The sequence below is a fragment of the Engystomops pustulosus genome, chromosome 1 (genome assembly GCF_040894005.1).
Source record: "Engystomops pustulosus chromosome 1, aEngPut4.maternal, whole genome shotgun sequence".
In the NCBI taxonomy this organism is placed as follows: Eukaryota; Metazoa; Chordata; class Amphibia; order Anura; family Leptodactylidae; genus Engystomops; species Engystomops pustulosus.
The window spans coordinates 232,240,287-232,265,884 of record NC_092411.1 but is presented as its reverse complement, the minus strand read 5'-3'; the positions used below and the strand labels follow the sequence as shown (position 1 = coordinate 232,265,884).

Genomic DNA, 25,598 nt, shown 5'->3' with positions numbered 1-25,598 from the left:
TAGTATATAGCCTGCATGCCCCCCCCAGTATATAGCCTGCCAGCCTCTGTAGTATATAGCCTGCCAGCCCCTGTAGTATATAGCCTGCCAGTCCCCAGTAGTATATAGCCTGCCAGCCCCCAGTAGTATATAGGCTTCCAGCCCCCTGTAGTATATAGTCTGCCACCTCCTCTAGTATATAAACTGCCACCCCCTGTAGTATATGGCCTGCCTTCCCCCTGTAGTATATGGCCTGCCACCCCCATAGAATATAGCCAGCCTGACCCCTATAGTAAAAAAAAAAGTTGACACTGTACTCACCTTTCCGATGTCCCCTGTAGGTCCTCTTCTTGCTTCGGCTCCTCTTCGGGTCTTTGTGCTCGGCCGGCACACACAATTAGGCAGATTTATCAAGCTGTCTTAAAGTCAGAACATTTCTAATTGCCCATGGAAACCAATCACAGCTCCCCTTTAAAATATTCATGAGCACTGGTAAAATTAAAGTTGAGCTGTGATTGGTTGCCATGGGCAACAAGAAATATTCTGACTTTTTCAGACAGCTTGATAAATCTGCCCCAATGGGGGTCATTTACTAAGGGCCCGAATCGCGTTTTTACTGTTTTGCATCGATTTTCCCTGAATTGCCCCGGGTAAGAAAACCCAACGGATTCGGAAAAAATGCTGTATTTAAAAAAAAGTGTTGCTTGACGCGTGCTTACCTGCACCCAGGGTAGCTTGGTGTACTGCAGTGAACTCCGACTGACTTCAGCGCAGCAGCAACACCTAGTGGACATTGGGCGCACTACTTTAATGAATCGTTGGAAGACCCGAATCCTCCACAGAGAACGCGCCACTGGACCGCGATAGGATCGGACAAGTAAATCTGCCCCAATGTGCCGACGGCACCAATGTCATTGTTGCCGTCAGCATCGTGAGGAGACCCGAAGAGCAGAGGAACGACCCAAAGAGGAGCCAAAGAAGAGCAGAAGTTCCTGAAGAGGACACGAAGAGGCACCGGAGCATCGGAAGCAAGAAGAGGACCTATGGGGGGCGTCGAAAAGGTGAGTACAGTGTCTGAATTTGTAAGTAAATGTGCCCCATAGTGTTACTATACTATGCGGGATATTTATCAGGCCTCTGCACCACGTCAGGAATAGAAGCCCTGAAGTAATCTCAAATGCTGGCTTATAGCTAGCATTTGTAACCATTTTCCCAAATCCGCCACCTTTATGCCAGAGGGGCATGAAGGGGAATGGGGGGGGGGGGCGGCCGGCGGGGAGTGGGCCAGCACGGGCTATCCTGTCCCTGTGAATTTTCCTAAGAGGTAAGCTCCCTGTGTTGGGGCTATCATACATATGATAAATACCCCCCTATATGGTTTTATGTAAATATTTCCCAATGGCTTATATTTATCAAAAATAGTGCAAACTGTACTAGGTGCAGTTTGCATGTAAAGTGTGCAGAGTGTGCTAGATTCATGAAATGTGTCGCACATGCTTCATGTATCTGTCGCTCTAACTTTATGATAAACTAACTGGATGATAACTGGATGATAAATGTGGAGCACAGTCCGTCTGTGCACCGGAATGCCCCTTTCAGTGCAGAATTTTGTGTGATGCTGGGTAAAGTGCAGTGGCAACACAAATTTGTAGAGGACAACATCTTAAATACCTGTGTAAGCAGTTTGCACAGAAAAGAACTTTAAAGTGAAAGTGACCCCACAGAGGCCTACAAGAATCAACTAATTGATATGACCAAGAAGTTTTCAACTGAGGTCAACCTACTCATCCCAGAGGATCCCAGGCCAGGCTGTTTCTATATGCTCCCCCAGATCCACAAAGATGGCAATCCAGGAAGGCCTATTATTTCTGGCATTGGCACCTTGACGGAAGGTATCTCAGGTTGGGTGGAGAATCTCCTTAAACCCCTGGTCAGAAGTACTCCTAGCTACATCCATGATGGAATAGCAGCATGCCGGGCACACATGGAGATGCACAACTTACCAACAGAAGTGGTGACAGAACTCATCCAATTGTGCTCACCCACAACTATTTCTCATTTGGAGAGGATCTGTACCTACAGTGTATGGGAACATCAATGGGTTCAAAGTGTGCACCACAGTATGCCAATATTTTTATGGCTGAACTGGAAGGTGCTTACTTATCCACATGCACCACAAAACCCATGATCTACCTCAGTTATATTGATGATATTCTGATCATTTGGACTGCAGGTGAGGAGGCCCTAATTTAATTCCATGAGGGCTTCAACAACTTTCACCCCACCATCAATCCGATACTAAGATATTCAGATAAGGAGATAATCTGGATACCACAATACAGATTAAAGACAGCTGCTTAACCACAACAATATTCCATAAACCAAGAGACAGAACAGCCTACATGAGCTTCCACCCCAAACATAACAGACAGTCTATCATATACAGCCAATCTATATGCTACAACCGTGCATCTTTTCAGACAAGACAGACCTCGAAAAGCACCTCCTGGACCTCAGGTCTGAATTTCTCCTGTTGGGCTACAGACCAAAAGTGACTGACAACCAAAAAAGAAAAGCAGCAGCCATCAACAGAGACCATTTACTCACATATAAGGAGACCCAACAGGAGGCAAGGGTACCCCTAGTAGTCAGTTAGAGTCCACAACTGGAGATCCTATGCCACATTACTAAGGAACTCCAACCGATTCTGCAAAAAGATACAAGACTAAAAGAAATATTTCCAGTCCCTCCACTCCTGTCCTTCAACCACCAAACCTTAAACAACTGGTTGTCCGGAGTGTCCTGAGACCTCCATCAGAAAATGGTGCAAAAATGGAAAAAAGGAAACAAAAGGAAAAAAATCCGCTCACTCACGATACTGCAGACAGCGTGTTAGAGTTCACATTCCTCTGTGCAGCACCAGGTGCAAGGAATCAGTCAGTCCTGCCGGCTGACCGAAACATGTAGAAGGATAGGGAAATATTCCAGCACCTGGAATATTTCCCCATCCTTCTACATCAGAAAATGGTACCTCACCCTGTCTGCAAAGCAGGTGTAAAACGTGCCAGCACATTTGCACAGGTGACCAGGTACCTGTACCTCAATCATAGCAGGTACATCAGATCAAGGTAACCTTTCCCTGCAGGTCCTCTAATGTGGTCTACCTTATTATGTGTCAACAGTGTCCAACCACAGGCCTTTATGTAGGGGAACAGGCCACAGACTCCATCAACGTATGAACTCGCACAGATCTGATATTAAAAATGAAAGGAAAGACCTCCCAGTGGCTGCACATTTCTCCAGAGAGGACCACACTATGGAGGATTTGCAGATTACTATTTTAATGATACATTTTAAGACACAGAGGGAAAGGAAAGAATGGGAGTATAAATTAATGAGGAGATTCGACACCTTACAAAGTGGTCTTAACATTCTACCTCTGAACTGGAGGCCACAAAACTGTTGTTTTACAGGTTTTTTTTTATATCCTTGTCTAGTGTGCAAACTCCAAGGAAGGAAGCAGCACTCAAATTGTGTCTGCAATTTATTTATTATGTATATTTAGTCATTTTGACCATTGGTGAACTTTTTCTGTGAATGTTGTCACTTTAAATGGATTTGTTTTAATTGTTGTAATAAAGTGTTATTTTATGCGTTCTACATTTTGGTTTTTGTTTTCTCTTTTTTGTTGTGCACCAATCATATGTAAAAGAAAAAATAAGTAGGTATATGATATCATGAACGTGATTTTAAGGAACTTAGATAATTCAGTTGAAAATTACATTTTACTAAAATAATATTTTTTTTAAATAAATAATGAATCGCAAGAAATCATAGTACTAATATCATACTGCACATATTGGATGAGATATACAGGCGGTCCCCTACTTAAGAACACTCGACTTACAACATTTTTAAAATCCAATAGTCACAGAGACCAAAAAAGTTCTGTCTGGGATTACAATGATAAAATATACAGTTCCGACTTACATACAAATTCAACTTAAAAACAAACCTACAGACCCTATCTTGTATGTAACCCGGGGACTGCCTGTACTGCCTGCAACTCTGGCTCAGTTTGAAGCAAAAAATATTGGACTACATGTTTCAGAGTTATGAATGCTGGGCTCTCACAATCACCAGAAAGGGACCTCCACAATCCAGAGAAAAGGGATGCTATTCCCATTGAGCGGCAGGATGAATATATACTGTCTGTCACTCCTTTCTTTCCAATGCGAGTGCCAGAGACTGCTGTGCTCAGCTGTCTCCGGCACTCATATAATCAGTGAATGGGCCAACAGGGTGTATGCTCGTCCTGCCACTCCACCCATTAGTGAGGACAGGATCCATGTTCTCCAGGTTGCGGGGGTTCAGTTCTGGTGACTGTGGGGATCTCAACTGATCCCCACAACTGATAGGTCCTGTGTCGGACCTTCACTGATAAACTTGTTATTTTCTATCCTGTGGATAGGCAAAGACTTCTTAACTTGGGAAATGCCTTTAAAAATGGCAAAGTGGCTCCAATTTTATTCAGAGTTTAAAAACTTTTGGCATGATCCATAAATCTGTCTAAAAAAATCCAGCCCCATAGCAAGAAATCACAATATAGCTTCTGGAAGCTTAGAACAACAGGAAAAGCATATCTTTATCAATAAAAATGATTTTTACAATGCAGCAAGCTTATAAAAATGTGAAGTCTAAGTTTCCAGTCTTTTAGCTGTGTAGGCCCATGTATAAAGCATTATTTAATAGGAAATGGTGGACATTGTGCGGCAACACCCTGGTCATTATCCCCCCTTTCTACACAGGCCTTTGTGAACTACAATAAAAAGTACAAAAATCTGTTGGAAGTTGAGAAATATTTATATGAGATTGTAGAAATTGGAGGAAAAACGTGACAATCATCTCCCAGCGGGGATTGTTTTTCCTGGAGGACTCCACGGTGGAGGAGGATCATCATCTAAAACAACCTGGAGCTTCTTCTGCTTCTTTTCAATTTTGTCTTTTCTTTCCTTTCTTTCCTGTGAATCACAGAACAAAGTTTGCTTTAAGAGCAGAATATATGCAGATTGTCTGTCTGAGGACACAAATATTACTTCATTCTTTCTTGTATTCTCCTATATATAAGGTCTACAATATTCAGTAACAAATCAGTTGATGGCTTGTTTTAACTTAAACTTTGTTAGTGTTAGAAAAAAAATAAAAAGTTAAGCTGAACGTTGTGAAAGAGATTGAAAAAGTGAGTCTGCTTTACAACAAATATGACAGCTCCTTAGTCAGATGTTGATATAACCGTAAGCCAAGACACTTTGGCTGTAACATTAATACCGTGACTTGGAGAGCAGCGCAAATGTCCCAGAGTTGCTCTCAGAGCCGGTCAACAAACTACGGAGCACAGACAACAGATTGTTTTACTCTGTAGACTTTTACATTGTGTAACAATGGACTGATTCTCTGTAACTTAGGTCACTTCTGGTATTGTACATTATCATTAGAAGAAATTCTGTTTTATTAGTATAAAGGCTAATGGCAGACAATTCGAGTTCCTAACAGATCATCTTATGTTCCTGCATATACCGTTAGTATTAGGCATTTTTTCTCTGTCTTTGTACTGTTTTTACGCCCAATCCAAAATCCCAATGTTATGGTATTATACGCATATATACACCTAGAGGATTTTCCAATAACATGGTACAGTAATTATTTCTTTTTAATTCTTACAAAAATCTCAGACGCTTTACAAAAACATATGAGAAGGCATCTGGAATTTTCTTTTTTAGATAATAAGGCAAATGTGTCTAATTAGTGCCATAAAAAGTTGAACATACTTATATGAGTAAGGCCCTTTTCAAACTTGCGTTTTTCACGTGCGTGTTCTGTGCATACTTTTGGTGCGCAGAACTTGCACTGCACTCTGACCCATTGTAATCAATGGGTTTTTTCAGACTTGCATTCTCGTTAAGGCACACACAAGTGCTCTACTTTTGTAAGTCACATGCGTAAAAAATGCACCATACCATGGTAATCATATATTTGTTATGCATGGCTTCCTTCTAAAATCAACTTTAAAAATTATGCTAAGGGCTATGGGGGTGTTACAAGAGCCTCACCCTCTCTCTCTGTCTGTGTAATATAGCAGCAGCTTTAAGCTAGGGGCAGGGAAGAACTGCTCTTCTCATTGTTACAGCCTGTAAAGCTACAGCCCAAAGGGGCCCTGGTAATGTACCCAGTGCCCTTCAAGCTCATCAGCATAATTTTATTTTAGAAGGAAGGAGGCCATGGATAACAAATATAAGATTACCACAGACACGGTGCCTGGATCTATGCTTAAGTGTCTCCGTGGTTTATCCATGCTTGATTTTGATGGTGTATTTCCTTTAACCCTTAAAAAGATGTTGAAGAAGATCATACATGGCAGAAGATCACACAATGGACAGCACTGTATGGGGTGCAATTTGACAAATTTAGACATTTAGACAAGTTATCTATCCACGTAAAAAACAAACTCCTTTTTTAACTATTTGTGTATAATGTAGTTATAATGTAGCAAATCCAAAATTTAAAAACAACACACACTTTTGTGCAGGGCAAAGTCTTCTATGCTTCCCTGCCGTGGTAACTTTCTGGTTACCCAGACTTCTACAGACTGACTTACCAGCCATTGTTTGTACTGCTCCAAAGCTCTTTTCTCCTTCTCCTGTCTTTCAGCTTGCAGAGTCTTAATCTTTTTCTTCTCAAGCATTTCTTGTTTCTTCTTTTCTTTTATTACATGTTCCTTTCGGTCGTTCCTACATTTTTAATCATTAGTCATTACAGTGCATTGTAATAAGACAGTTTTACAAGTAGAGATCTTCTATAAAGTTTATAGTACAGTAAAAGCATGGAGTCCATTTTATCTATCTGCAGTTTCTGTAAGCAGGTGAATAATCTAGCAATCTAAATTTTACAATTTAATCTATTGATTTTATCTGGTGTTGTCCTGATCATAAAAGGATCATTCATTTTTTTCGATAATGCTACAATAAACAGACCCCCAGCAATAATGGGAGATGCCTGTGATTTCAGAGCATGAGGAGCTTGTGTTTCCTTTTGGAAAACGTAGAGCCACCAGCAGTAATTCTGTGGATTGCCACAGACCCAGGATGAAAGTAGAGAGTATAACCTTGTCACTACAAAGACTGAACTGGAGAATTGGTAATAAAGACTGCGTCCAGAATGAATTATTTGGGAATATTTCCTATTGTTTTATACACAGGAACTTACCATCTTTCAAATGCAGATAAGTTTTCCTTTTTCTTCTCCATTACAGCTTTCTGTTCCTTTATCTTCTTCTCCATTTCGGTGTGCTTTTCTTTCAGCATCTTCTCTTTTAAGTAGACTTCCTTAGCCTCCTTCCATTTCTCAAAAGCCTAAAACAGATGCCATATTAAACTTTTTATATTTGTTGTAACATATGTGTGCTCTTACACCTTACACACCTTACTAAGGGTAGTTTCACACTGCCGTGGTCTGTACATGAATCACAGATTGAGCAGTGTTCTGTTTCACAGACCAACCATAGTGTTCAGGATCGGTCTTCTTCTATATTATACTGTATCACGATGATGCAAGGAGTCCCTGCTTCTCCACTTAATCAATATGATGCGAGACACATCCTGGATACTATGGTCGCTCCGTGCAGCAGGACAATGTATGATCTGTAATCATGATTCCAACAGAGAAGCAGGGACTCCTTGTATCAAATAATCTATCCCTATGATACAAGAAGACCCGTCCTGGACTGTAATGGAAAACCAAAATGGAGTCGAAGATACAACATGTCTTCTCTATAAAAGACAGTTCATGTAACCTTATTTCAACTATGAATGAACCCAAGTTGCAACATAGCTTGTCCTCATTTGACACTGTTATATATATATCACCTGTTTCCTGTATGCGTTCAACTCCTGTGGAAATTGGCCACTTCCATGGGAAACTATACCATTAGGAGGATGACGGGAAACACATGTGCATACACATGTTTTTCCACATAGTTTGGTGACGCAGACATAGGGTATAAAAACTCTGGACTATCACCTAGCGGCAGACTTACAGAATAGATTTGAAAGCTAGCTATATACTGTTGCAGTTTGTATCTCTGTGGGACGCCTGGAGAAAAAACTTGATGTTACCTGTCAATACCTGTCATTCTACTGCTTGGTGATAGTCCGTGAAGATCCCTACCTGCCGGAAGGTCATCAATGATGCTGGACAGTGTAATTTTTCTTGTTCTATAACACGAAATCCAAAGAACCTGTTTCTCTTTGCAACACATGGACACTATGGTTGGTTCATGAATCAGGACACCGCACGATCTGTAATCATGATGCTATCAGAGAAGCACAGACTCCTTGAATCATATAATCTATCAATTCGATGTAAGAAGATCTGTCCTGGACACTATGGTCAGTGCGTGAAGCAGGAAAATGCACAATCTGTTATCATGATTTCAGCAGAGAAGCAGGGACTCCTTGTATCATATAATCTATCACTTTGATGCAAGAAGACCTGTCCTGGAGACTACAGTTGGTCTGTGGAAACCGGAAAATGCACTGTAATCATGATTTCAGCAGAGAAGCAGGGACTCCTTCGATCATGCTCCTTTGAGCACCACAATGATATATGATACAAGGAGACTCTTCTTTTCCACTAAGCAACAGCGCCCAATGTGTTATCATGTTTACAGTGTCAGGGACCCCTTACATCATATATCACTTTGATGCACAAAAAAGACCCCTAATGGCGTTTTCTAACCTTTAACAGATAATAAAACTGAAAAAATAATTAAAATAACACAAAAAATACACCTAAAAAATGTTTCACCCTACCACGAACCATGCGTCAGATTTAACATGCAAAGTACGACAAAAGTGTGGCGCATGGCACGGATTCATGAAGAACGGGCGCAACAATTCATGAATCTGGCGCACTCTGCGCACTTCACAGGCAAATTGCACATAGTCCAGTTAGCACTCTTCTTAGTAAATGTGCCCCATTATTTATAGAAATTTATGATAGGAATTATTCACACAAATTTAATATTTAGGGCGACCATATGTTTATCATGCCTTGTACAGCAGTTGTCTGTCAGCAGGATTCAATATAGATTTAGCAGTAAAGTATTTGTGTGGGGCAGTAGTGGTAGTATTGGTTAGGAACAGACAGATAAGTGGCTGAGCGGGCCTAATGTTTGACAAAATATATTAGAAAGTGACCTATATTTGTTTGTACAATTGATTTACTCAAAGTTTTGTTGAAAAGTTGACCAAATTACATAACTGTGAGGGTACATAAGTTTACATGATTTATGAAACAGTCCCAGAAAAAAGAGCATTTGGTTCCCCATTGCATCTGCTTAAGTGTTTTCTTGGAAAACCTTTCTAAATAATATATCCATATAAAAAAAAAATAATATATATATTATATTATATTATATTATATATATTACATTATATTATAATAATAATAATATATATATTGATATATATATATTATATATCAGTGATGGCGAACCTTTTAGAGCCTGAGTGCCCAAACTTCAACCAAAAGCCACTTATTTATTGCAAAGTGCCAGCGCAGCAACTGAAGCAGTAATTTATTCTCCTTGTTCTTTGACAACTTTCAATCGTTCAGCCTCCTAAAGACACCAACGCAGTTGAAAGGAAGAGGGAAAATGTGCCTATCATTGTAGGAAGGTTCTGCAGGAAGATTCTTTGAGTTCTGTCTGGTGAACTTCATGCTGGGGTCATGGCCTGGGTGCCCACAGAGAGGGCTCAGAGTGCCGCCTCTGGCACCAGTGCCATAGGTTCGCCACCACTGTTATATATCAATATAAAAAAAAATCCTAAATTTCCCCATGATGCAATTGGGTTCCTTGTGGCAAATCTTCTAATATTGATTAATACTTAGAAAGTGAAGCCTTAAACCAGATACACATTTACACATTTTTTAATGGCTACATGTTGAGAAAAATGTTCATTTTGTGGCTGGGAGAAATTCTAGACAAATATGGGAAAATCTCAGTTGTAGTCAGGGATTCAGGTCAAAGTAAAACAACACCAGTACCGACCGCCTTGCTCAGTGGATTTTGCGTATCTGGATGTTCCCAGTATTTGTGATGGAAAATTCATCCTTTGTACAATAATAACGTACCCTCCTGCAATCCTCCTTCCTAGCTGCAAGCTCTTTAAGTTCCTCCATCTTTTTCTTTTCTTCCATTTTCTGCATTTTCTGACCTTGATTTATCACTTTCTTTTTCTCAGCTTTCCAGGCCATAAAAGCAGCCATGGCTTCTTCTTTTTTCATTGTGCTTTCCTGCAAAAATGGAGGAGGAATTGAGTACACGTTTAATTTTTTTTTAAATCCCTCCCCAGCCAGGCAGGTACATTTTTATAACAGTCGGACAACCTCTTTAACAAGATCCGACTGCTGGGACCCCAATCAATCATGAGATGCTATTCTCACTATGAGTTCTGCTACTCCATTCAATAATATGGAACACCGCTCGGCTTTCTCCAGCATTCTCATTGACCAATCACTTCCATAGAATTGAATGAGTGGCATGCAGCGTCCTGCAGCTCCACCCATTAGTTCTCCAGATCGCTGGAGACAGGTGGTACAACCCCTTTAAACAATGAAGCAAGGCATGGAAAAAAAGAAGCACAAGGGAACAGATTTCTTGAATATTACACATTTTACTATTATCATCTGCACTATTGATTCTTGAAATTTTGTTATAGTTTAGTTAAGCTTTATAGGTACATTGCTATTCCTTAGATAGCACATTGTACATGTTCTTGTTACTATATAAAAACCCAGGAAACAGGATTTGTTTTGTGAGAAATTAGGAATACTAAACCAAATTTAAGCAAAGATAAGACTGGCCAAATCTATATTACCCTACAGAATACAGAATGTGTACAGGACAAGCTCTTTCCCAGCTCCCAAATAAAATGACTATTCTCACCCACAGCACCCATATGGCATTGCCTTTCAGAATGGGCATCAAGTCAAATCGCAGGCCAGAAGATACAAGTCCATATTTGCCCATTAAGAAACAGAAAAGGCTGTATCTGAGCCTGCCAGGACCTTGGATTCTCTCTAGTTAATACAGCAGTGCATCATGTACAGTAATAGATTACCTGTCTTGCTTTTTCTTTCTCAAGTTGCTCTTCAGCCTGTTTTATTTTCTTGAGTTCATGAAGAAATATTTTCTTCTTTTCCACCCAGTTCTGCAGAAAAAAAAATGATGACTGAGTAAAGTGAAAATGGCTAGACATACGGTAGTTTAGTGAATTTCCTGTTACCTTGTAGTAGATAGACAGCTTATTATACGTCCTAATTGTTATAGTTATGTGCCCAAATATCCCTCTTGTAAAAGGAGCTTACAAATAAAAAAGAAGGGAAAAAACACTGCACTGTTTAGAGCAAATTGCTGAAACGGCACCTTCCATAATTAAGAGAAACCTGCTGAGAATCCACAAATATATCCGACTCATTTCATTTTCACTAAATGTTCTTTCTATATTCGGTATGAAATATTGAGTATTTTGGGTTCCTCTGTATCTCTTTTTATAATGCAGTTAAATATTTTGGAGTAAAAGTAGAGCACAGAATCGTTCAGATTGTGCAGGGGGACATTTTAGTTTAAAACCTTTCAAGTAAAACAACACATAAAATGTTGCAGGTGTAGAACATTGCCTATACAAATAGATGTGTATATCTATATATAGAGTATGTGCCACAGATGATTAAGGGGACATGTCAGATGGTACCTAGGTATCAGTACCTCACAGTGCAGTCATCCATTGCTCAGTCATATCTTTATAATGCCTCAATGCTCCCAACTGCTGCACAAATAACCTGAGAGCGCAGTGTGGATGCTAAACTCTAGAGGGCTCCCGCTCCATGTGTACAGCAGCAGAGCTGACCTTGGACATGTATTCAGGGCAGTCAATCACTGTGGAGGGGCCAGGCTGGGGCGTAGAGAGCTTAAAGGGAACCAGTCACCAGATTTTACCCCATAAAACCACAAGCCTCCTTAGGCGGGGAATGAAATGTCCTTTTTTATGTAAAATCTTGCCCGCTTACTTTTAAAATAATTTCCACCAAAGTCATGTAAATACAAGCAGAGAAGAGTCAAATTTGAGTTGAGATGAGTTCAGAGGATGCAGTTTTGATGTAGCAGTTCTGTGAGCTACAGAAGTGGAGATACAGTTAAAGACATAGTAAGGAATGCGAGCTGGAAATAAAAGTCCAGTTCCTGCTTTATTTTTCTACTCCCTTTTTTTTTCCTGATTCTGAGCTCACAGAACCACAAGTTATCTGAAATACGAGATTCTTATCTTTAATATGACACCAGAAGCATGTTAACACTTATCCTGCAGCCTCTAAACCTGACTCCATTCAGGCATCTCTTCTAAAGTGTCTGGTCATTTGCATATGGCTTTGAAAGAGTTTTTTTTAATAGTTAAAAGGGCGAGATTTCACATAAAAGGTGTAATCCTAGAAAGAGCATGTCATACCCTATTTTAAAGGGCAAGTAGTTTAATGGGGCAACATTTGGAGACAGGTCCCCTTCTATTGTTAGCTTTCTATTCCAACCCTGCACTATAAATATTTCATTTGAATTAATAATAAAACATATTTTTCCACGGATCCACAGCAACAGAGTAAGGGGATTGTGAAGACATCGACCTTTGGTATTCTTTTTATTTAGATCAAGATTATGATGGACACCAGTAGCACTAGATGGACACTACTTACTCATGATGGACTGTGTAGGATATTTGACGTAAATAATATTGGTATTGTTTCTGTCAAATTTACTGAACGTTGAGATACACCCGATGTCAGTGGGGTCCTCCACAAATAGAGTCAATTTTCCCCTGCATTACTTCCCTCAGGCCATTCATTTGCCTTCCTTGGTTGAACTTGATGGAAACATGTATTTTTTTTTAATAACTAAATACATTTGAATAACCCACATACTGTGCAGGCGGTCCCCTACTTAAGAACACCCGACTTACAAACGACCCCTAGTTACAAACAGACCTGTTGGTAATTTACTGTACTTTAGCCTTTGGCTACAATAAACGGCTGTAACAGTTATTAAATGTGTCTGTAACTAAGATTTATTGTTAATCCTGGTTCTTATAACAATCCATCATTTTTAAAATCCAGTTGTCAAAGAGATCAAAAAAATCTGTGTGGGGTTACAATTGTAAAATATCCAACTTACATACAAATTCAACTTAAGAACAAACCTCCAGTACCTATCCTGTACATAACGGGGGACTACCTGTACAGGAATTATGGGGGCACTAAAATATCGTCCCTGACCTAGTATAATGCATATGGTGTTGGTAGCATCTGACCTGCTCTTCTTATAGAGTCTCCTTTTAGCATGTCTACTGTTCAATTGGTTTTCATTTTTAATCCCGAGAAAATCAATATTTGCACATGTGATTTTCTGGATTGGTCTCAGGAATTACAATGGGAACCTTATCAGAATTGTAAAATCCAACATCAACAATAATACCCAAACGATTATGATAAGGGATGCATTTTGCTTATTAATAAACCCAGCTAAAGAGAATTATAAAAAAGAAGAAACCCAACATCTCATAGGAAATAAAAGGGCCCTGCTCATTTATGTTTCATTTCTATGGACGGCACTTTCTTATTATTTCTTTTATTTTTGAAGCTGCATTTAAGCGTATTCTCCTGCCGCACAGCATCAGCGATGTGATATGATTCATAAGCCCCACAGCTAGCAATTTATTCTACAGACACCGCTAGAGTCCCATGCACATAAATAAAGGATTTATTTAACGTATTGAAGTGTATTATAACATTCAGTGTCTTGAATGTTATTAAAAGGGAATAAACTATGTAAACTCTATTACAGCGATATCCACTTTGCATACATTCAGAAAATAAGGAAGAGTTGGAATCTGCACATCGCCATGTTATACCAGAAAAAGCCATTTATTTTAGGTCATAATAGGGCACCAAGAGAAGTCTATACCATTGTGCTGTACCTATATATATATTTTTTAATTCGAATGGAAACCAACAGATGAAATTAGGCTAAAATACCTCTCAAAACCAAATATTAATATATTAGAGGAGATTGATTATGCCTGCTCCGTCTGAGCAATTGCCTTCCGCAGTGTGCTAAAACTCACTGCTGCCTTAAGAGGGAGGTGGGGAGTGCTGAGAGGGGGAGATGTGCTCCTGCATAGTGTAACAGCCAGTGAAGCTAAAGCTCTGACGGGCTGTGGTAACACCCCCCAGAGCCCTTCTGGTTCATTAGCATTATTTTAGAAGGCAATAAGCCCATTGATAAGCCTATATAAGAATATTACCACAGTAACGGTGCCTGGATGTATGAGTAAGTGTCCCAGGTTTATCATGATCGATTCTGGTAGTAAATTTCCTTTACAGGGGTTGTGCAAACACTTTTATCCTCTATCCATAATATAGGGGATAAATGTATGATTGCAGCAATATGCTAAACAGGGAACCACAAATCCACTTGATCTGCTCTATGCTCATGGGACATCCAGGTTTTTCAAGTCATATAAAAAGTAATGGATCACAGGAAGTCACCTAGGAACATCAAGGTATTCGGAAGTCTTTCAGAAGCCAATGGAGCACAGGAAGCTAAGTCCCCATGTCCTGCTCCATACTAGGGAACATCCAACTTTTGGAAGTCCTATAAAAGTCAATAAAGCAGATGGTGGAGCTGGATCTGGCACTCTTTTGAGGATGTTAAATCCTAAAATTCCCACCGGGGATACATTACACAACCCATTTATATCATATTAAGGTTCACATTTCACATTTGATTCAAAATGTGAAATCTCATTATTTGAGTATGTTACACGCTCATATTCATGCTTCAAATGTAACACCAAACCCTGGGCCACATTTATCACTTTTGTGCGCCTAAGTGTAGTAGTTGTGCCTAAATTCAGGCGCATTGTTTTGCCGGATTTATCACAAGCTACAACCATCTGTGATAAGTTAATTTCCTGCCTCTTATTAATCACTTTACTTTAACACAGTTTAGGCGCAGTTTAGGCGCAATGTTAGATTCGGACACTTACATGTGATCCTGCTACAAGCTCCTCTCTGCTTCTTCCACAGCCCAGAATGAAGATAACACTCACAGCAGCACCCAGGTGTGTGACACCCAGCACCCAGTGACCTCCTCAGCAGTGGCTTCTCCTGGAGGGGATCCCCCAGTGCTGATCTCCTGCTGCACCCCTGTAATTCTGGCCAGTATTCCCCTCAGATACTGTGCAGAATTACATGGGGGACACTTGTATGTCGTATCTGCAAGCTTCTGCAAACTTGTGCAAACTTCTCTTCTCTCTTGCTTTGAGCTCAGGTTTTGCAGAATATTTTGTAAATAGAAGGTGATGAACTGTAAATAGAGTCTGCAGCTCCTGTCTGTAATGTATCTAATGTATCTATTATATGTTCCAGTGTCTGGCTGAGCTTTGCTGCTAGAAATGAGCTCTTCTGCAAAGGGGCTCAGTGCTTTCTTCTCAGATAACGCCACCTTCGAGCTGGAGTGTTTTTGCGCCCGTTTTTGCGCCTAAATGCAAAAGTCGCACGTGATGAATATCATTAGGCGCAGCAAAACATCTGGAATTGAATGATAGATGAGGGAAAGGTGGTTATTTTAGCTGCGCGGCTAATTTGACGTTTAATCGCAAAACGGGCGCAAAAACGGTGCGCCTAAACGAAAAGGCGCAAAAACAACAGAAAAAACAAGTGATAAATGTGGCCCCCTGTTTTTGGACTAGTCCCAGTGTAATAATATTACTTCATAAGCAACTCATAAGCATCTCATAAGCAATATAAGGTGTTATATTGCAGTGATGGCGAACCTTTTAGAGACCGAGTGCCCAAACTGCAACCCAAAACCTAATGACTTATCGCAAAGTGCCAGTACGGCAATTTAACCAGAAAACTGACGGTTTAGTTTAGAATCAATTTACACAGGACTGTCTGAGCTCGGATTCCAGCAGTCCTATACACACTGAAACGCCACTTTTACACCATTGTACATCACATAAAAGAGTAATAAAAAGTTATCAAAAGGTCACGCGGTAGCAATGAAAACAACGGCTCATTAAGCAAAAAAATCACCCCTCCCCAGCTCCGTGCACTAAAGTTATTAGCGTCACAAGATGGCGAAACTATTTTCTTTTTCGTACACTGTTTTAATTATAGAAAAAGCATTAAAACACAATAAAACCTACAAATCTGGTATCACTGTGATAGGACCGAACCAAAGAATAAAGGAGACAAATGATTTGGAGCAGCAAAAGTATTAAAATCTACAGCTTCCTAGTACACGACATGGAATAATAAATGACAAGTAAAATATGTTACGCAAAATATAAGCCCTCACACAGGTATATATAAATGCACATATAAATTTATAATATAATATGCATATACATAAATACATACATAAAAATACATATGTTACTTACTCTTGCTCAGGTGTCTGTTGTTCCAGGGGGGGGATGCAGCATCTGGAGTTCTGGGCAGTTTGGTTATGAGGCATGAGTTCCAGGGGAGAGGGTGATGGGGGGGGGGGCAGTGACCGGAGTTGAGCGGGGGGGGGGGGGGCAGTAGTGAGAGCGGCCGTTGCGGGGGTTGAATTGCGATAGCGGGCAGAACAGGCTGGGGTTCGGGCGCGGGGGGGGGGGGGTTGTGCTTGTGGTAGTGCTTGTGGCGCAGTTTGTGCACTGACTTTCGGCCCGGTTGCGGGCGGAGTTTTATGGGAGGTGCGGGAGCGGGCAGGAAATCAGCCTTCCTATCTATCTGTGGAAGCGCCGAAGTAAAAAAATAAATACACTCACCTCAGACTCGGCGTTCCTCCGGCTGATCACTGCAGCACACACGGAGTAAGGTTCCCCAGCGCTGGCAGCGTAATGACATCATTTCGCTGCCAGCGCTGGGACGCTTACCGTCCTGTGCGCTGCTGTGATCGGAGTGACAGAGGAGGCAGTGTCGGCGCCCTGCACTGTCATGGCTGTTAGCAGTATCGGAGCGCAGCTCCGATACTGCTAGCAGCCATGACAACCAGGTGTGGACAGTGGTTGTCCGCACCTGGCAGTGGTTGGGAGGATGGGGCGCGTGCCAGCAGTGAGGGCTCTGCGTGCCCTCTCTGGCACGCGTGCCATAGGTTCGCCGCTGTTATATTGGTTTGCACTTCTAAAGGGATGATCTGGTTATTATTTGTCATGGAGCTTTCTTTTTAACTTTCAGTAATCTCCTGACATATTGATGGGACTGCTGAACTTTAAATCTAGGGATTACCTTACTATAGTGTTATGTATTATTTGTACCTACTGTGAATGTAAAGTACGTAGGAGAAGATGTATATCCACATATTAAAGATGTGCACAGACAAGCTCTAAATGTCACGGTCAGCAATAATCATGTTCCTTTATAAGAGCCTCAGTTTGATATCAGATAGTCCAAATTTAAGGGCTGGACCATAGGTGAGGACATGGATCTGTATAAGATCTTTTGTTTTGTAACAGGAGTCCCTGTTTGATCTTGAACAACTTATTTAATAAAGTGTAAGTGAACACAATGTGAAAAACTAATGATTATCATCCTTTCACTTATGGTAACAAGGTAAGTACTTCTTTTATTTTGCATACCAACACCTCTGAGTGACTAGGGCATTAGTATATTATTAAAGCTCCCTTACATTTTCCACAATCAGTATATTTTATCTTTTTATCACATCTAAGTTATTTCCAGTTTTTTTGCATCAGTTAGAGAACATACAGAAATGGCTCGATTTTTTTAAAATATACCACATATTTATGTAGTCTCCACTCCTGGTATTGGTTCACAGTAAAGTCCTTTCAAAAAAACTGATGAAATAATGGAGATGTGAATTTGGCCCAAGCCATGCAGCAACTCATTTGCTCAGCTCCTTGAGTTGATCTGAATCACAGCATAAAGGAGCTATCCATACATGACAGATTTGGGTCCTTCCTCTGGGATCCACATCTCAGAAGCTCTCCTCTCATAGCTGGGCTAAACAGAGAGTGTGCTGCATACACATGGCCACTCTCAATTCAACTATACGTATAGGAGTGGCGACAATAGCTATAGAGACCATGTTTGGGGTATAGAAGTACATGGATCGCGGTTGCATGTGCACAGCACAGACTCATATCTATTCCCAAGCAAGCCCCAGAGGTAGGACATCCTGTGGATATGTCATAGATAGAGTAGATGGGGAAACCTTTAGAAGACCCCTCTCTATGGCATCAATAATTGTTTTAATCTTGAAACATTAATATGCAAATCACTGTTAAATTTGACTGTGCAAAGACAAGGAAAACAAGCCCCCTCTGATAGTTTTACTGCTCATACAGATATATTTTGGCTTTGTATTTAATCTTTAACTGCATGATGTTTTCAGGTCCTGTTAAAGGAGACAACAATAGGATTGATCACTGATATAATAGTGAGATGTACTCAGTATACCCAGCGTACCTGTCTGTCAATATAAACAGGATGGGCCTCTGGTGTACGTTCATGGCAGCCCCAGGAGCCTTTTTGGATAAAAAACCAAAGTCATCCATGTGGCTTTGATAACAAACAGCCGACTTGAATTCCAACTAGAAATGGCTTCTTACATGCCATGTTTGTGAGTAAAAGAAATAAAAACCTTTGTGGATCCTGGAGATGCAGCATTGACCCAAAAACCTGTGTGAACAGTGTCGTATCAGTGTTGTTGTCTCCTCTTCTTCAGTTCGTGAGGTGAAGACCGGTTGAGAACAAACAAGTTCTGTAGTTATTGATATTTTAAGAAAATAACATTTCTTTTGCTGCTCGCGGACATCATTTGTTACCTGACTCTGTGGTTTTACTCATTTATTTTTTTTTAATTATCGATATGTTGTTTAGTGAAAATAATAAATCTTTGTATTTTAAAGAACCTGATCCTACAAGAACAGACGTAAGATGTAACAGGCACAGTAAAAACAAAGAGCATCCAGCTGAGGGAGTCATAAGACATTGATTGCAGTTATGTTTGTTGTGAGCCTTCAGAACACGGATATTGAGTGGCCTCATTTTAGTTTTTCCCTGTGTCATTGGATTATTCCAGATACATAACAGATTGTGTAAAGGTTACCTGATAGACAGTAGCGCGGAGTTTATCAGCCGCTTCTATGTCTCCACCGTTCTTATTCACAGATGTGTCCAGCACTGTTAAGGTCCCTAAATAACGTGACTTAGCGGAGACTTGAGGGGCGGATTTAGGAGACTTCTTGGTTACTGGGGCAGAAAAGGATCTGTAATAACAAGTATAATGAATAATTGGCAAACATAACAAACATGTATCTTATTAATTGCGCTATTACAGATGCTAATAACCCGTGGAAGAGAAAAGGCAACTTGTATTACTAAGTGTTAATGTAGCATTTTTACATATGTTTTACATAACCAAGAAACACTTACCTGCACGCTCAATGCTAGTGGCAGGACAGGTCACTGTCAAAAGTCATAGCAATGACCTGTATGACCTTTGCAGTGAAGTGTCGTGGACAGTGATTGGCTATGGGTGAGTGGCGAATGGGTTGACAACATCCAAACAAGTAGGCCCTAGAGGGGGCAGAAAAATCTTGGTTACCTTAAAGGGGTTGGCCACTTTACCTCATGTTTTTGTAATGTGTGTGTAAGTGGGGGGCAGCATATTGGGTAATTTACCAATACACATCTATTAAAAGTTCGGCTCTGCTTTCTTGATATGTAAAGTGGAGTCTCCTGTCTTACCTCATCAGCCAGACATTCCTATCCATGAAATAGCTGCGGATGGAGGGTCATGTGATCTGTAACCGTCCATAAACAGTCGCTCTGATAGGACCTTGATCTTATATTATTGAATACTAGGCCCTTATGACAGCATTCACGACTATAAGATCAATGTCCTGGCAGGGTGATTGTTCATGGGCAGTTGGGATCACATGACCCTCCATCTGTGATCATTTTATGGACAGGAATGTCTGGGTCACGAGGTAAAAAACAGGAGACTTCACTTTACATATTAAGAAAGCAGAGCATAACTTTTACAGTAATGGATGTATATTTGCAAATTAACTAAAACTCTGAGCCCCTCCTCCCCACAAACACATACATTACAAAAACATGAGGTAAAGTGGCCAACCCCTTTATGGTTACCAAGATTATCCTGCCCCCTCTGTTCTAGTGCCTACTTGTTTGGATGTTGTCAACCCATTCGCCACTCACCCATAGCCAATCACTGTCCACGACACATCACTGCAAAGGTCATATAGGTCATCGCTATGACTTTTGACAGTGACCTGTCCTGCCACTAGCACAGAGAGTGCAGGTAAGTTTTCCTTGGTTATATAAAAACCCATGTAAAAACACAACCCCTTGAACAATAAGTTGCAACACTGCAAAAAAAAAAAAAAAAATCTTTCAGTCAGGGTTATGTGACCCCAAAGTTTAATTTTAGTAACAGAAGAGGACTTGCAACCCCCCCCCCCTTCCCCACCAAGTCTTCCCCATATGTCTCCAGATTCTTTATAGCAGCTGAAAGCTACATCTATAACTGCTGCGCCCATTCACCCTGCACACTCAGACATTAATGCCAAGTCCTTATAGGAATTATTCTTGTACAGCCCCTTTAAACATTTCCCATAATGCCCTTTCCATTTTTGTTAACAGTTCCGTGTAAAGCGGTGGTTAGTATAAAAGAACAACAAATTGGAGAATAACACGGCAAATTCCTGATGTTCTCTACATATACACCACCACTTATATAACGTACATTTCTCATCCATTCTCCTAAATGCAGCTGATAAAAACCTTCGGAACGCAAACCGGCAACTAATAAATATTTGATGCTCTGAGTGCAAGGAGACTGCTTTCATATATATTTCATTGCGTTCACATCTTATAGGAATTGAGGTTGGCATGTGCATTTATTTTACAGTTTGTTAAGTTGCTGTAACCATTTCACTGCTTAGCAGTATTTGTTACCAGCACAAGTTAGAAAGTTAGGGAAACCTGCATATGAAGGCCTCCAGCAGTCCATGATTGAAAATCTATAGGGGAAATTCACTGAAATTGACATGTTCTAGTTGTAAAATCTGAACCACAAATCAATTCATACTGTGGATTGTGTGTGCAGTGAGAAGATGAAATTTCTTTAAATCGCATCAACTGTGCTACTGTAAAATTTTGTAGACTTTTCCGTCCACAATTTTGTGCCACGCAATCTGTATTGTATATGTTCCGTCTAGAGGAACCCTTGTAAGGAACATGTCTACATTAAAAATTCAATGTAATCTGCTGTATGTTATAGAGCAGGAGGAGCTGAAAAGATTATGTAGAGTGTCCTATCTGCAGGTCCCATGTTATAGAACAGGATGAGTTGAGCAGATTATCCATAGTGACCCATCCGTAGGAATCATGTTATAGAGCAGAAGGAGCTGAGCATATTGTACATAGTGTCCTATCAGCAGGCATAGAGCAAAACAAATGGACCAAACTGCACAAAGTATCCTATCTACAGGAATTATGTTATAGAACATGTGGAGCTGAGCAGATTATACATAGGGGGTCATTTACTAAGGGCCAGAATCACGTTTTTACGGCGGGTTACCCGAATTTTCCCTAAAATGGCCCGGGGGTTTGGCGCACGCGATTGGATTGTGGCGCATCGGCGCGCATGCAACGGAAATAGGGGGGGCGTGGCCGAACGAAAACCCGATGGATTCGGAAAAACCGCCGCATTTTTAAATAAAAGTGTCGCTGGACACGCGCTTACCTGCACCCAGAAACGGATCGTGAACTTCGGCGGACCTCGGCGGACTTCAACGCAGCAGCGACACCTGGTGGACGTCGGAGGAACTGCCTTAGTGAATCGCCAGAAGACCCAAATCTACCACAGAGAACGCGCCGCTGGATCACAAATGGACCGGGTAAGTAAATCTGCCCCATTGTCTCCTATCTGCAGGCAGTATGTTACGGGGATGCTCCTATCAAGGACTGATAATCCTTAATGAATGAAAACTAAATTGTATAAATATATAAGAAAACCAAGTATTTAGTTAGTAGTATGTTGATAAGACACTGGGGCTTATTTACTAAGGGTCGCGGATCGCACTTTTGTCGAATTGCGCGCTGTTTTCAGGATTTACCCACTTTTCACAGGTATTCAACAGGTGTCTGCGCTGGGAATGTGTCACATGCGATTAGATTTTGGCGCAGCTGCGCTGGCTTTCATGCGACAGAAGTCGGGGGGCGGGCTGTCATATGATCTGACTGATTAGGACTGAGGGCGGGATTTAACTTTCAAATTGTGTCGCAATGCACTTACATCCACCAGGAAAACGAAGGTTAACTCCGGCGGACCTGAGCGGGGAAGCGACACATGCAGGATATCGGGCGCACGATCTTAGTGAATCGCGGCACAGTGCATTATCGCCGGACAATGCACTTTCGGTGAACCCCACTGCACTACAGAGAGCGGTTATCATTTCCACATGAATGTTCGATTTAGAGACTTATGGACACTTATAATTGTTGAATTTAATACTACCAAATTTCATACAGTATTAAAATAAATTCCTCTTGCCAGGAGGATAGCCCCACTGTATGGGGCATCTTTTGGGATTCCTAGCATATGGGTAAAGTGGAGCGATTCTGTCCCATGCTACATCTGTTGCACATTACGGAAATGACACATTAATCACAGATTTCCCGGTAGGGACAGGAACAACAACAAAAATAACGAAGAAAGCTGAAGAAAAACTCCTTCAACTCATGTCAAGAATGTAGCAAAACAACCAGAAGACTGAGGGAAATGTCTCTGGAAGTCTAGTTGAATTTGTCAAGCAAAATATAATTAGTAAAAACCAGAAATATTCTTATGTAATAAAGGGTTTTACTCTATGAAATAAAAAGCAATAAAGGGTTTTGTATGGCTGCAGAGGGAAAACACAGCAATACATTTTCTAAGAATTTATTTAACGCTAATAATAACGGAGTTGTACAGATTTAAAGGAGTATTCCACTATTTTCAGGTTTTTTTTAATTGAAGTCCAATCCTTAGTTTAGGAAGTCATCTGCTGACTGCCAGGGGTGCTGGGTGTCCAATCCTCTCTCCTACAGATCTGGAGAGTTATATTAACATACAGGGTAAAATAATTTTTAGTAGTGTCTTGGATGCTTTATGGATCATTCCTGGTAAAATCCTAGTAAATGCTGGCTTTACTTCTGTACACAATATTACAGTATGTGTAAGAAACTACTACTATTACCTGCTGCAGGTAGAAATGGGCAATTTGAGGGGGGAGCACCATTACTCCGGCGAAACGTTTTACTAGATTATTTCCTTAATGGAAGTCTACCATCCACATCCATCATGATAAACCACTGACTCCTAGATCCAGGCACGATGGTCGTGCTCCTGCACAGTGTAACAACATGTGAATCTGCAGCAAGGAGGTAACGCCCCCCAGAGATGTTCATTACCATAATGAAATAATCAAAGTTGTTTTTACCACAGTCACAGTGTCTGGATCTCTGAGTAAGTGTCATACACACTGCGAAAAACATTTGTGTATATGAGGGATACTTCTGGGAAGAAAGTCAGAGCAAAATTAGTCAGATATCTTTATACCCTTAAATAAAATCTACCATCAAAATCAAAAATAACTGGGGGTTGTTAACAGAGCCGCTCTGTACTGCAGCATCAAAGGCTGTTACAATGAACAGAGCAGGTCTCATCCAACCCCCTGCTCTCTCCCTCCTCCCTCTGCCTGTGAAATATAGCAACAGCTGGAAGTGCAGGGGGAGGGGAATAAGTTCTACTCTTGCTACAGCCTGTAAAGCCACAGCACAGAGGGGCTCTGGAAACACTCCCCAGGATCATTAGCATAATTATACAAGTTTATTTTAGCGGTAAGGAGGCCATGGAAAACAAATATAAGAAGATTACCACAGTCACAGTGGCTGGATCTATTAGTAAGTGTCCCTGGTTTATCATGATGGATTTTGATGATAGATTTCATTTAAGATTTCAGAAAAGTGATGCACATTATAAAGGCTAAATACTTTAGATTCTGCTCCCATAGGAAATCATGTAAATAAGCCAATTACCTGTTCGAGTGAGATCCACCTACATCTAGCGCTGCCTTTAAGTTCTTTTGATGTTCAAGCTAAAAAAGATTACAGCAAAATGAGTTGTTAGTATACACCAAAGTAATGAAATAACACCCAAACTGACTAGCATCAACATTTCATATACATTATTAATAAGCAATATATTATTGAAGGCACTTACTTTACTTAAATAAAGGGATTTTCCCTCCTCAGGCACTTATTACCTACCAGAATCCCCTCTGTGCATAAGTGGCCAGTAAAGATATATACAATGGGTACAATATTCAGGCCCCTTTACAATTTTCACTCTTTGTTTTATTGCAGCCAATTGGTAAGATCAAAAAAGTTCTTTTTTTTCTCATTAATGAACATTCTGCCCCCATCTTGACAATAAGAAAAAACTAAGCTCCTTTTCAGCTAGTACATCCATGAATCTTCTTGGGAATGATGCAACAAGTTTTTCACACCTGGATTTGGGGATCCTCTGCCTCTTCCTTGCAGATCCTCACCAGTTTCCTCAGGTTGGATGGTGAACGTTGGTGGAAGCCATTTTCACGTCTCTCCGGAGATGCTCAATTTGGTTTAGGTCCGGGCTCTGGCTGGGCCAGTCAGGAATGGTCACAGAGTTGTTCCAAAGCCTCTGCTTTGTTATTTTAAACTGTGTGCTTAGGGTCATTGTCTTGTTCATCCAGGATATCTCTGTACATGGCCGCATTCAGCTATTCTTCAGTTGCATTCCTGTTCCTGCAGCTGAACCCACCACCATAGCATGAAGCTGCCCCCACCATGTGTCACTGCTGGGATTGTATTTGGCAGGGGATGAGCGGTGCCTGGTTTCTCCACACATACCTGTTAGAATTAACACCAAAAAGTTCAATCTTCCTCTCATAAGACCAGAGAATCTAATTTCTCATAGTCTGAGAGTCCTTCATGTATATTTTTGCAGGCTGTGTGTGGCTTTCAAGTCTTGCACATATTTAGGAGAGACTTGTGGAGGGTGCAATGATAGTTGACTTTGTGGAGCTTTTCCCATCTCCCTACTGCAACTCTGGAGCTCAGCCCCAGTGATATTTGGGTTCTTCTTTATCGCTCTCACCAAGGCTCCTCCCATGATTGCTTCGTTTCTCTGAATGGCCAGGTTGAGGTAGAGTTTTGGTCATCCCAAACTTCTTCCATTTAAAGAGGACCTTTCACCACCCCAAATCCTTCAGACTCCACATACCAAGATGTAGGGACTTCCATGCTGATTCAGAGGAACTTTGAATTATGCTCCTAGCCCCCACCGTTCCCGAGATATAAGCCCCAGTCTCTAACTATTCAATGTCTAGGATCATCAGAGAGGAGGAGAGGCAGCATGGGTGTGGTGGCGTTTGAGTATGTTCTGACAC

General features: G+C 40.8%; 1 protein-coding gene across 3 annotated transcripts in view; it reads right to left on the bottom strand.

The window, feature by feature from the left end:
- Positions 1 to 4,823: 4,823 nt before the first annotated feature.
- MAP9 (microtubule associated protein 9) overlaps positions 4,824 to 25,598 on the bottom strand; it is a 60,800-nt gene continuing 40,025 nt past the window's right edge. For all 3 annotated transcript variants that reach the window (XM_072120865.1, XM_072120856.1, XM_072120847.1), the window contains exons 8-14: positions 24,208 to 24,266; positions 19,208 to 19,367; positions 11,160 to 11,249; positions 10,171 to 10,332; positions 7,243 to 7,388; positions 6,635 to 6,767; positions 4,824 to 5,000 (exon numbers count right to left, since the gene is read on the bottom strand). In XM_072120865.1, the coding sequence (XP_071976966.1) occupies positions 4,881 to 5,000; positions 6,635 to 6,767; positions 7,243 to 7,388; positions 10,171 to 10,332; positions 11,160 to 11,249; positions 19,208 to 19,367; positions 24,208 to 24,266 (870 nt within the window). In that variant the 3' untranslated portion in view covers positions 4,824 to 4,880. The remainder of the gene's footprint in view (positions 5,001 to 6,634; positions 6,768 to 7,242; positions 7,389 to 10,170; positions 10,333 to 11,159; positions 11,250 to 19,207; positions 19,368 to 24,207; positions 24,267 to 25,598) is intronic.